Consider the following 13,403-nt stretch of genomic DNA (forward strand, 5'->3'; position numbering starts at 1 on the left):
AGGCATTTCAGAATTACCTGGAAAACTACAGTAAGTTTTTAAGAACACACATACAAGGAGCAGCACGCTGCTTGCTACCGCAGTTCAGGACAGCACTGCTAACAGCCACCAGCACCACTTCGAGAGGGATTGTGACAGAAAGGAAGGAGGAGCACAGGTCACAGAACCAACAGGGGAAAATCTGCACATGCGATTACTGCTTCCTGTGACAGCTCTGTGAACTACTAAGATGTTTTTTGAAACAACCAAATATGATTTCAAGACAAATAAATGATTGGGAACAAACTAAAATTTAATAGAACTCCAGGTAAAATATGACCCTTGTCTATAATGCTACAACTTTAAGTACAGGCTGGCACGCTCCAGTTTCAATGAGAAACTACATTACAAATGATGGACAGCCACTTTAGCAGACCAAACAAATCATGGTTGGACAACAGTATGCTTGTGAGTAGGAAAGTACTGATCAGCAAGCACAGCACACAGGTTAGGAAAGGATGGACATTTGGTGTGGCAGCTGAGATACAGCTCGGGATGCCTGTGTCCCTTGTCCTAGGGCTTGAGTTCAAGTCCCAGCTTCCTGTAATGGGCACCCTGGGAGGCAGAGGGGATGACTCAAGCAGCTGTGTCCCTGTCACCCACGTGGGAAGCCTGGATCATGTTCCCAGCTCCTAGCTTTGGCCTGGCCTAGCCTCAGCTGTTGTGGGCATGTGGGGAGTAAACTAGCAGATGGGAGATCTCTTTTTGTTCATTTCTCTATCTCTCTGCTTTTCAGAAGAATTAAATATTTTTTAAAAAAAAGGAGAAAGAGGAATACTGTAACCACTCCCCCCCCAAAAAAAAAAAATGTATGGTTGGGGAAATGCCAAGCAAACAACTTTTATGCCTTGGCAGGGGTGGGGAAACTTTTTTCTGCCAAGGGCATTTGATATTTATAACATCATTTGCAGGCCATACAAAATCATCAACCTAACAATTAGCCCACTATAGATCTGGTGAATTTCAGGTCCACCTGTTGTTGCCTCAGCAGGGCCAGACCAAATGATGTTGCAGATTTTATATGGCCCACAGACTGGACAGTCCCCCCTGCTTAAGTGAAGAAGAATTAAGTACTCCAAGCCTCCGAACAGAATGCACCTTTGTATAGGAGCCATTATATATTAAGGACTGAGAGAATCCAACATGATAGAACCTGTGTTACATGAGCTCAAAACACATCCAGAAATAGGTGTCCTCTCACAACGTATAACCAAGCAGGAAACAAATGTCCCAAGCCCAACACAGCCCAGTGAGGAAGATGGGAAACAATCCAAAGTTAAATGCACATGAGGAACTAAGGGACAATTTCGGGAGAATTTTGTGTTTTCATGGTAAGTCATAAAGACAACAGGAGACACCTGACTCGAGAGAAAGGGCAGCAGCCAGCCTGAACTTGGTTAACGGTTAATACAGATGACATGCCGAGAACTGCAAACAGGACCCTATAAAATTCCACCTGGAGAAGACACAGCGCTTGAGTCAATTCAGTGCAATAAAACTATATGCAATCTCTGCTATGAGCCAGATGCTGCCAGAGACCAGGAATAAAAAGGTGAATAAAACAGAAAGCTCAAAGTTAAGAGCTTTTAGGACACCAATGTAAATACCCTGAAAGGTTTCCCCACTGCTCTCACACGGGGTGGAGCAAAGTGCTAAAATGAACAGAGCTCAAGCTAATGGAGAGAACACATTTACATGGACCGGAACACTGCTGTGTGCCAACAATAAAAGAAAATGGGGGGGAAACCCACAAACAACCTTGCAATTGTAAGGACACAAAAAATTAGTGAAGAAGCTTATTCTTTGCATTACATCTTGTCAGACATTGGCAGAGAGACCAGGCCCTCCAGCCTGGATGACGTCAATGAGCTCTGGTGAATTCCACGAAGGGAACTGTCAAGCTGACAACTTCCATTACTATTTAATCCTTGTGCCAGAATCTTTTAAAAGAACACATCAGCCCTACTGAGTGGGCTTGTGAAATGAGATTATAATAATTCTTTTATGTTTAAAGATAATAGTACTCACCATTATATAAGCTGAAAGTAACACGTAACTAAAGGAATAATTAAATTTACAGATGCAAATCTACAGCAAACATGAGATGAATTTTTGACCAAAAAACATCAACATGGAATTCATTTCATCATGTCCAATTAATTAAAGACTCAAAACGTTTTGTTTCAAGAGACTAGGTGAATGATTGAACAGACCAAAATCTCTGGAGGAATATTTGGGACTTTTACTCCAGCCTACTTAAAGTAAGCTACTTATTAGAAAAGGGAAATGAAAGAGTCTCCTATTCACATTTAGAATTGTGTGAAAGCAGAAACTTGAGGAAGCCTAGCAAGGGGAAGCTGTCACAGCAGGGAATGATAGTCAGGAACAAAGGGGTCGAAGTTAGAGAGAGAGGCCAGCTCTGGACTATACTGGCTGGCAAGGATGACAGCCTCAGGCTCTCTCTAACCAACTTCCCACTCCTCCCCCACCCTTTCTCTTCCCTGTTTTTCTTTTCTTCCTCATTTGTTAGTTTACATATCCTGATTGCTATTAGGTGCCTCAAACTCACAACAGAATTTTCCCATATATGGTGAGGAGACTAAAACAGTTCAAATGAGTTGAGCGAAGGCCAACAAGAAATTGTGTATTGGGATGTGCATTTGGTATAGTGGTTAAAAGATCATTTGGGATGTCTGCATCCCACACCAGAATGCCTGGTTCAAATCCTGACTCCACTTCCAATCCAGTTTCCTACTAACATATACCCTGGAGGCAGAAGCAATAGCTCAAGTACTTAGGTCCCTAACACCTATGTGGGAGATCTGAAATGAGTTCTGGGATTCAGGCTTCAGTCTGGCCCAGTTCTGACTGTTGTGGGCATTGGGGTAACGATCTGGCAGGTAGAAAACATTTGCTCACTCTCTGTTTTTCAAATAAAACAAAAAATAAGTTTTTTTTTTTTTTAAGCCATAAGTTTCTTAAATGTAAACAGATGAAAAATCTTCACCGTAGTGAGAATGACACCCAGAGTCAGGGCAGTTCTAGGGGTTACAGATCTTATAAAAATGGACTAAGTATCAAAGAACTTTGTAGGTCTTCGAGAAGTATTAATGTCAACATTTTCAGTTTAAACATTTGTCAGAAACTAATCAATCTGTCCACAAAAGTCTGGGCCACTAAATCCAATCACCATTTGTTTTAAAAAGAAAATAAAATCATCATACACTTAGAACAGCCAGATGCTTCATTTCTTGCCAATCCTGTAGCCCTCGCCCATAACAGGAATCCATGCACAGCTTTGGGGACAGACAAAGGGTAAAGAGGTTAAACAAGAAGCATCGATCTTAGTTTTCGATCACCTAAATAAATCATAAGTGACTAGCACAGTACTAATGCTTATGCACTAGTTGGGATACTTTTCCAACTGTATGACCAGAGACTGTTTTCAATTCAATAAGCAATCACAGTCCTTCTAACACCGAGTAAACATTTTTACATAATAGCAACATATCACAATTTTAACAGTATCTTTAATGAGCTAAGTTCTTCCAAATTTCTTAATTAACACAGGACACTCAGATAATTCCTATTAATAATATAGCCTATCTAAGTCATAAAATGGAATACTCCCTGGAGAAGAATAATTATTTTGATATAGTAAACCAAAATGTTTCTTATCATCATAAAATAATATCAACAAGGACTCCCTTCTGTGAAAAAGTACTTTCTCAAGTGCATATGTAAATTATGGTGAGTATTATCATTGTGCTATTATATAAAATATATAGCTAATAAATTGAATGCAAACAAGGGTCAAAGAATGTTTCAAAAGATCTCTTTAGTAAGAGATGATACCTGGGAAAATTTTTCAATTTTACCATGAATACTCCACTAAAAGTATCAAAGACATCCATATATTATATACTCGTACCCCTCACCCCCCTAAAAAAAGCTAGTTTAGAATGAAAGGCTCTCTATGACACATTCATCTCAGGAAAGACTTAATTTACAAATTATGGTAGATCGTATTGATTAAAGCAGAATCATGACTACAAAGCTGCCAGACTAATCCTGACTATAAATTTATACCAGATCTTTGGGGAACAGTTCTTGGCAAACACAGTTCAAGATCATCAAAATCCCTCCACTCCCTGTAACCATGAATTCAAATAAACTTCAAAATGTCTTCCCCGGGCCTGGCGCTGTGGTGCAATGGGTTAAGCCACCATCTACAATGCCGGCATCCCATACGGGCACCAGTTCAAGTCCCAGCTGCTCCACATCTGATCCAGCTCCCTGCTAATGCTCCTGGGGAAGCAACAGAAGATGGTTCAAGTCCTTGGGTCCCTGCATCCACATGTGAGACCCAGAAGAAGCTCCTGGCTTTAGTCTAGCCTAGTGCTGGCAATTACAGCCATTTAAGGAGTGAACTAGCAGATGGAAGACCTCTCTCTCTGTAAATCTGCCTTTCAAATAAATCATTAATACACACACACACAATATCTTCCCCAATTACAGAACTGGTCTAACATCAATTAGTGAATAAATATGTGATCCAAATAAAAACCCATGATTTTAAATTTGTGCAGAATTTCAAAATACCATACTTTAAAAACTTAGAGAGAAATACAAATAGTACAAGGAACACCCTTTGCTCTTATTTGCCTTTGTTAACATTTGCTTTGTCATTTGCAGCTTGTGTGTGTGTATGTGTCTTTGTGTACACTGAATTCTTTTTTTTCTGAACACGGAAGGTAGGTTATAAACATTCTGGCCTTTTGTCCTTAAACACTTTAGTGAATAACATAATTTAATACATTTTCCTATTACAAACAATATCTAAGTGAGTGTCTTCGCACACACTTTAACATTTACTACGATTATTCTCTTCGTACATTTCTAGTGGTGAAATCCAAGACAAAAGAATTGCTTAAAGTTCTCCATGCATATTGCCAAACTACTCTCCAGAAAGTCTACAACAATTTGGACTGTCACCACCTGTACTTTAGCCGATCATTTGTTTAACTTTCTAATTTGATAGGAATTTGTTTGTTTAATAGTAAGGTTGATTGCTTCTGGTGGTTAATGTGTTTCTGTATTCAACTGACTTTTTTCTTTTGCCTCTTTATTATCCTTTAAAAATATTCTTAAAGGTCAAAAATAGCTGGACGATAAGGCCTATAGCAAATCCTATTGTGAGGATAAATTTATGGGTCTCAAGAAAATAAAGATTGTGACAAAAGACAATCCAAACCACAAAAATTTGGTGCAGTCGATTGTGGTATCTAAATAAACAGATTATTGTTGTGGTCCTTCTTGTTGGTTTTGGGGCTTGTAATTATTCCCTAGCTGGCCAGTGATCTTGGTGGCAGGTGTCTCACAGAGAATCTAAGTTCATGATGCAAATTCAAATGTTGCTTATAGTACACTGTACATATAAAAAATACTAAAAGGGCTCAATTTTGCAGTGCAGAATTCTATTTCCAGGTAAATTTCTTAGGTTCTGCATGAGGAAAATCATAATCCAGAAATAAGTTAGAACTATTCCAGCACCCGCTCCCCCGACCCAAAAAAAATCAGCAGCACTGCACAGATACAATATGCAAAGGAAATATACAATTATAGGCAAAAATATGCTAGTGGTATTATACATGTCTATAACCTATCGTCATGCATTTTTCCTCTATATTTCATGCTTTCCCACTCTTGAGACAAGACTCAACTCTGGGTACAGAATAGAGGACAGAATTCTTAAAAGTACAGATGACAGAATTTCAGAATAATCTCAAGGTAGAAAAGAGTTAAGTAGGGAAGTGAGCAGGTAAACCTGTTACTTCAGAATACAAAACCACATGGGATTTAATGACAGCCTGGATTCAAGCCATGAAAGAACAGAAAGGGACAAGAATTTTACAACAGGGAAATTAATAGTAAGTTTAGTGTAAAAATAAAGTACACAGAAAAAATAGGTTGAGGAAGTGTAGACAAAGAAACATTCTAGCTTCAGAAAGTTTAATATAACTGTCTAGAGTTTCACAATCAGAGTACCTAGAAACTATTTTTATTCCAGCCTGTATATAACATTTTAGTGTCACTGTGTAAACAATCTTATTTTTAATTTTATGCAAGAGGAGAGAGGGCACATTACAGTCTTTTTGATGCTTCAGTATCTTGGAAGGTTTAAACAGAGTCACTAAGGTGTAAGGAACTTTGCCAGGTCCGGGAGCATAAATGAGTGTGTATGTGACCTAAGTCACAGGTGTCCTTATCAAGGGCATTTCCCAAGGAAGTAGGGATACAGAACAAATATGACTCCACAAAAATCAACTCCTTATTTCTTCAAATAGCGTGAAAGGGAATTAGATACCTGACAAGGAAAAAACCTGGAAATTCACAGGTGGAGAGGGACAGTCTTCCAGTCTGATGCAGTTTAGACTTCACAGCGCATACATTCAAACCCAGTGTTCAATTAAGGAAAAGCTTCATAGGCTAACTTCTGCAGAGAACAAGTTTGGGCAAACTTGCAGGACAATCCAAGATGCTGCAGACAATGGCTTGAAGATGGCTAACAGGTTTAGTCATTGCAGAACACGTGCTCATGCCTGATTAAATCACATGCTGCAAAACACATTCTAATGGGGTGGGTGTTTGGCACAGTAGCGGAGACGCCACTTTAGATGCCTGCATCTCATATCAGAGTGCCTGAGTTCAAGTCCTGGCTCTGCTCCCAATTCTTGCTCCATGCTAACGTGCAACCTGGAAGGAGTGGGTTTCTGTCACCCAGTGAGAGACCTGGATTGAGTTCTGGACTCCTAGCCTCATCCTGGTTGCTGTGGGCATTTGGAGAGTGAACCAGTGCATGGGAAATCTATCTGTTCCTCTCTATCTTGAATAAATAACTTACAAATATTAACAAAAGAAACACACATTAAAATTGTTAAAGAATTCTGAGCTGTGTAATATGCAAAATCTACTGAACAAAACCAAAGAACAATTCATTTTTTTCCCCAGTACCAAAAAAACCTCTAAATCATATAATTTTAACTACAGGACCAATTCTACAGTGACGGTTAATTTCCAGCTACAGAGGCAGGCATTTGGCCTAGGAGTTAAGATGCTACTTGTGGCAGGCGCCGCGGCTCACTAGGCTAATCCTCCGCCTGTGGTGCCGGCACACCGGGTTCTAGTCCCGGTTGGGGCACCAGTTCTGTCCCGGTTGCTCCTCTTCCAGTCCAGCTCTGCTGTGGCCAGGGAGTGCAGTGGAGGATGGCCCAAGTGGATGATGGCTTGGGCCCTGTGTCCGCATGGGAGACCAGGAGAAGCACCTGGCTCCTGGCTTCGGATCAGCGCGGTGCACCGGCCGCAGTGGCCATTGCGGGGTGAACCAATGGAAAAGGAAGACCTTTTTCTCTGTCTCTCTCTCTCACTGTCCACTCTGCCTGTCCAAAAAATAAATTAATTAATTAAATAAAAATTAAAAAGATGCTACTTGGGACACTCAAGTGCCCTATCAAGCCTGTACTTATGCCTGGCTCTGCTCCTGATTCCAGTTTCCTGTTAATGTGCACCCTGGGAGCAAATGCAGGAAACTCCATATGAGTTCCTGGTTCCTGGCTTCACCCTGGCCTCACCCAGACTTTTGTAGGCATTTGGGAAATGAACCAGTGGATGAAAGATCTCTGTCTCTCTGTCTTTTGAATTAATCAACAAACCATTGTAAACATATATATATGTTATATATATTTTAAGACTTCTGAGTAACACATGCATATGAATCAGAATTAAAAAGATCTTTAACAATGTTTCCATTTCCATGTGATCAAGCCACCCAGTTTCATTCTGCAAGCAATGTTATCACATATCAATGTTATTGTCAAAGGAAAAAGTATATACTGAATCACCATTGCTTCTTCGTGAAGACCAAAGTATTATTCTTTTATGTTGTTGGGATTCTTTAATTTAACATTTAAAATTTTTTAATTGACATGTACAGTGAGCATATTACATTTGCCTCTAAGGAAGCTGAATTTGCTTTATAAAATTACTTTGAATGGTTCCTTTTTTATATGTGGAAGAGTTTAAAAAAGTTTGAAACTATCATCTTTAAAAGACCTTGAGGAGGGGCCAGTATTGTCCTGCAGAGTTGTAAAGCCGCAGCCCTAGACAATAGCATTCCATATGGGTGCGGGTTCTTGTCCTGGCTGTTCCACTTCCCATCCAGCTCTGTGCTAATGGGTTGAGAAAGCAGCAGAAAATGGCCCAAGTGCTTGGGGCCCTGATACCCATGTGGGAGACCCAGGAGAAACTCTTGGCTCCCGGCTTCAGCCTGGCCCAGCCCTGGCTATTTTAGCCATCTGGAAAGTGAACCAGCATATGAAAGATATTCATTCATTCATATTCTCTCTTTCTCTCTCTCCCCCTCCCCCCATCTCTCCCTCTAACATTTTCAAGTAAATAAATAAATCTTTAAATAAAAGAAAAAAACATCTAAAAGAATGTGCCTATTAAATCTCTCTCAGGCTCTTAGAGAAGTAACTCACATGCAACTGTCTCTGGCATGCTGGTTCTCAGGACTCTATAATTACTGACTGGCCCAAAGAATTATAGTCCAGGTAAGTTATACATGCTCACCATGATACAAACTCAGATTTGAATTTTATTATTTAAATATTTAATTTAGAAAATTTTCTTAAAAATATGTAACTATAAAGTACTAATTATTTAAGCTTAAATGGGATTGAAAATGTAAAATATTTATTATTTTACTTCAAATAATAAAGAATCCCATGCTAATATAAATAGCATTTTATAAAAACTATATTTTCCAAAAACAATGAAAAATTTAATAAGAATGGCACTGTTTTTTCTGTTTTAAAAATCTCTTTAATGTCCTGATATTTATCACATATCTGCTAATACTTTCAAAGTGTTCAGATAGCATATATGATATGGCCTCAAAAAACTCCACTGTATCTATAAGTGATAATAAGAAAAGGCAAATACTCGAACATCTTACAATCATTATAAACTACTTTGGGGGCTGGTGTTGCGGCATAGCATGTTAAACCGCTGCCTACAACACCAGCATCCCATGTGGGTGCCCGTTTGAATCCTAGCCGCTTCACTTCCCGTCCAGCTCCCTGCTAATGCACTTGGGAAAGCAGTGGAAGATGACTCAAGCCCTTGGGCTCCTGCATCCATATGGGGAACTAGAAGAAGCTCTAGGATCCTGGCTTTGGCAGAGCCCAGCTCAGGCCATTGCAGCCATCTGGGCAGTGAACCAGCAGAGGGAAGATTCTCATTCGTATTCCCAGTCTCCCAACTCTACCACCCTCCCTAACTCTGCCTCTCAAATAAATAAAATTTAAAAAATAAAAAATAAATAATAAAAATACTTTTAATCTCATAGTCCCTCCAAAGAGTGCTGAGAACTCCATACAATCCTCTGAGTATTACTAGTTTACTTAATCTGTATTTTCTACATTGTCCTGATACATTACAATTTCCAAGAAAATTTTCTTGGGGCTGTCACTGTGGCACAGCAGGTTAAGCTGCTACCTGTGATGCCGGCATTCCACAGGAGTGTGGGCTTCAGTCTTTGTTGGTCAACTCCCTTCTAATGTGCCTGAGAAAGCAGCAAAAGTTGGCCCATATGGCTGGGCCCCTGCTACCCACATGGGAAACCCAGATGGAGTTTCAGGCTCCTGGCTTTGGCCTGGCTCAGCCCTAGACATTGCAGCCATTTGGGGAGGAACTAGTAGGTAGAAGATCTCTCTCTCTTTCTCTAACTCTGCCTTTCAAATAAATAAATATTTTTCAAAAAAATCTTTCTGGATCACAAAGGTTTTCAAATATTGTTTAGACCCATGCAAAGTAGTTTTTTCTTTAAAAAATTTTTTTTATTTGAATAGTTCAGTGACAAAGAGAAAGGGAGAAACAGAGGAGAGATAGTCTATTCTCTGGTTTTCTCCCCAAATGTCCAAAACAGCCACAACTGGGCCAGGCCAAAGCAAGGAGCCAAAAACTGCATCTGGATCTTCCACATGGGCGGCAGGGTCCAAGCACTTTAGCCATCATTTGCTGCTGTCCAGGATGCATTAGTAGGAAGCTGGTCAGAAGCAGAGCAGCCAAGACTTGAATCAGCACTCCACTATGGGATACATGCATCCCAGGCTGCATATTAACCCACTGCACCACAATGCCTGCCCAGAAGTAGTCTGTTCTTCTAAATCTGTGGGATTTTCCCCTCCAGTTTTTCACTCTACATGCATCCATGTAATGCCTTATTACATTAGCCAACACTTTATTGTAAACAAGCTCCTAGTTAGCGGTTTGTTTTTATTTCAGTTGTCTAATTCATTGACTTGTTTTTTATTTTTATTGTTTTCTTCATCTTCTCTTAGATATATTTTATTATTCTTTAACTTCTTCAATTAGGCTACTTAGTTGACTTATTTCATTCTTTGTTTCTGAAAATATTTTTTTTAAAAAAGATATTTATTTATTTGAAAGTCAGAATTACAGGAAGAAAGAAAGGGAGACACACAAAGAGGTCTTCCATCTGCTAGTTCACTCCCCAAGTGGCTCCAATGGCCAACTCTGAGACAGGCTGATGCCAAGAGCCTGGAACTCCATCTGGGTCTCCCATATGTGTGGCAGAAGCCCAAACATTTGGGCCATCTTCCACTGCCTTTCCCAAGCCATTTGCAGGGAGCTAGATCAGAAACGCCGTAGCCACGACAGGAACTGGCATCTATATGGGATGCTGCTGTTGCAGGCAGTGGCTTTACCCACTATGCCACAATGCTGGCCCCAAAAGAAGTATTTCTTAAGGCTGTGGATTTTCCTGTAATCACTGCTTTAAATAAATTCCACAGGTTTTCCTATATAGTCTGTTTTCTAACTTCACTATTAGTTTCTAGCTTCAGTGCCCCTACTTTTCCTGTCAGCTCTTTATTTCTTCCCTTTGCAGCAAAACCTCTGAAAAAGCTGTCTGTACTTAAGTACTTTAGTCCTCTCTGACTTCAGGCTTTACGGACCACATCTCCACACAGTTAAACCAGTTCTCCTTTCTTCTTCATTTCTCATTTATCAACATAATTTGGCAAACTTAATCCACCAAAATTTGATTTTTTTTCATGTATGGTATGAATAGGGGTAAAGATTTGTGCTCCTTCTCCCTTTCCCCTCCTCCCCAACTTCCAGATTATCCACTTGACTTACACCATGTATGTTCCACCACTGCACTACCACATTTGTCACAAATCAAATACCCATAAACGTGGGTGTGTTTCTAGACTGCATAATGTGCTATTATTCTACTTGTCAGTCTTTGGACCGCTATCATCCTGACTCAATCATTAAAGCTCAGAATAAATTTTGATACCTAGGAGAGATAAATCCTATAATTTGGTTGTTCTTTTTTCCTGAATGTCTTTGCTCTTCTTCGTTTTCTTAATTCTTGGAAAAAGTTTATGATTAGCTCGATTCAAAAAACTGCTACCCACCCACCACAAAAAAAAAGTTAGGATTTTCATTGTGATTTCACTAAACCCATATACATAAATTTCAGAAAAATGACACCTTTAAATATTTACTCTTCCAACTGATAAACAATAGTATATGTCTTAATTTATTTAGGCCTTTTTAATCTCTTTGTTATGCATTATAATTTTCTAAGTAATCAAACACATCTTCAGTTAGGTTTATCCCTACATATTTGACGCCTTATAAAATCTAAATTATATTTTATCTTAACTTTGCCAATGCTGCTTTATAGAAATACAGCCACATACTAATTTCTTTTCTAGCTAGTTTGCTAAATTCACTTACTATTAATCCTAGTAATTTTCTGGGTATGTAATCATGTCATACATAAATCATAACTTTTTTTTTTTAGCATTTGGTCCTACTGGCATTTAGCACACTCATTTCAGCACTGGTCTATCTGTAAGTTTTCTCCTTTAATCCATTATTGCAGTGAATTATGTAGATTGTTTTTTCAATGGTAAGCCAATCTGATATTCCTACAAGAATGCAAGTTGGGTCAAAACAGATCATTATTCTTATATATTACATACTGAATTTGAGAACATGCACTTAAGCTGTTCTATCTGTGCATTTAAGGTGTCCCATCTGTATTCTTGAGTGATGTGCTTGTAATTTTCTGTTCTTGTCCTACGTTTGTCAGGTTATAGTATGAAGACTATGCTGGCTTTATATAATAAATTATCTAGGGTGTCCTTTCCCCCCGGCACTATCTAGAAGAGCCCGTGGATGAAATTTCAACCTAACAGTTATTTATTTTTTCTAGCACACTGGAGTTACCATTCTTTGGTCTTTTAGCTTCTTGGTTTCTGTTTAAAATGAATCAAGGATCTATTTCTGGCAATTTCGTAACTGCTCCTTCAAAGGCAGTATTTCCCCTCTCTTTCTGTCTCATTATTTTTAATATTTTCTCCATGATTTCGGATTTCATGGTTACACCATGGTATACCTAGGTGTGGTTTTCTTTTAATACTACTCTGAGATGTACAGTGCTTCCTGTATCTGTATCTCTATGTCTTTTTATCAAGATTTAGAGATTTCTCAGCCATTATCTCTTAAAAACTGTGCTACATTCTCCCTCTCCTCTCCTTCTGGGACCCTAATTCTTTCGTCAACAAATTTTATGCCACACTAAAGATGGAAAATTAAAAAATCTTTTACCTTACTGCCTCTGACAAGTTGCATCTGGGATCTAAATCCTCTGTCCATGAATATGAACAACCCAGATGACCTGACTGATCAACAGAATATGGCAATAAGACAGTATGCCAGGGTCTAGGCCCAGACTTCCAGAGACTAGGAGCTCCCATGCTTCCTCTCCCTCGAAACACCTGCAGTGGGAGAAAGCAGCTGCCATCTAAGAAGCTGAAATTCCCCGAGACTGACAATGTCTGGAGAGAAATGCTGATCAGTCCCAGAAATTCCAGCCTTCCCAATGCTGGCACCAAAACCACGTTGGAGGTTCCAGACCTAGGAGATGATACAAGAAGAACCAGGACACAGGGACTCAGTGGAGCCAATCCAGCTATCTAGATGTCTGAACTATCCCAATCAAAGAACCCAGCACTGCGGTGCACAGGCACACCAAACCCAATACACTCTGACTGAATGCCTGCCTCTTAAAATTATGAACATAAAAACGGTGGCTGTTTTATGCCAATAAGTTTTGGGGTCATTTGTTATTACTGGAAGAGGCAATCCTCCACAGAGGCCTAGGTGTCTCTGCACATTCTTACTGGGTGTGCCAACAATGCAAAGGCTGTGACCAATCTTTACCGGGGCCACTCTTCAGGGTTCTGTTTATAGTTAGCAACCTT

General features: G+C 39.5%; 1 protein-coding gene across 6 annotated transcripts in view; it reads right to left on the reverse strand.

Annotated features, from left to right (window-relative positions):
* Window positions 1-13,403, reverse strand: part of PDE7A (phosphodiesterase 7A) — a 131,382-nt gene that overhangs the window by 46,129 nt on the left and 71,850 nt on the right. For 3 of the 6 annotated variants that reach the window (XM_008255575.5, XM_089336270.1, XM_008255576.5), the window contains exon 4: window positions 3,264-3,335. The exons of the other annotated variants lie outside the window; for them this stretch is intronic. In XM_008255575.5, the coding sequence (XP_008253797.1) occupies window positions 3,264-3,335 (72 nt within the window). The remainder of the gene's footprint in view (window positions 1-3,263; window positions 3,336-13,403) is intronic. 6 annotated transcript variants of the gene reach the window in all.

The sequence above is a fragment of the Oryctolagus cuniculus genome, chromosome 6 (genome assembly GCF_051225735.1).
Source record: "Oryctolagus cuniculus isolate XC-2025 breed Fujian yellow rabbit chromosome 6, ASM5122573v1, whole genome shotgun sequence".
In the NCBI taxonomy this organism is placed as follows: domain Eukaryota; kingdom Metazoa; phylum Chordata; class Mammalia; order Lagomorpha; family Leporidae; genus Oryctolagus; species Oryctolagus cuniculus.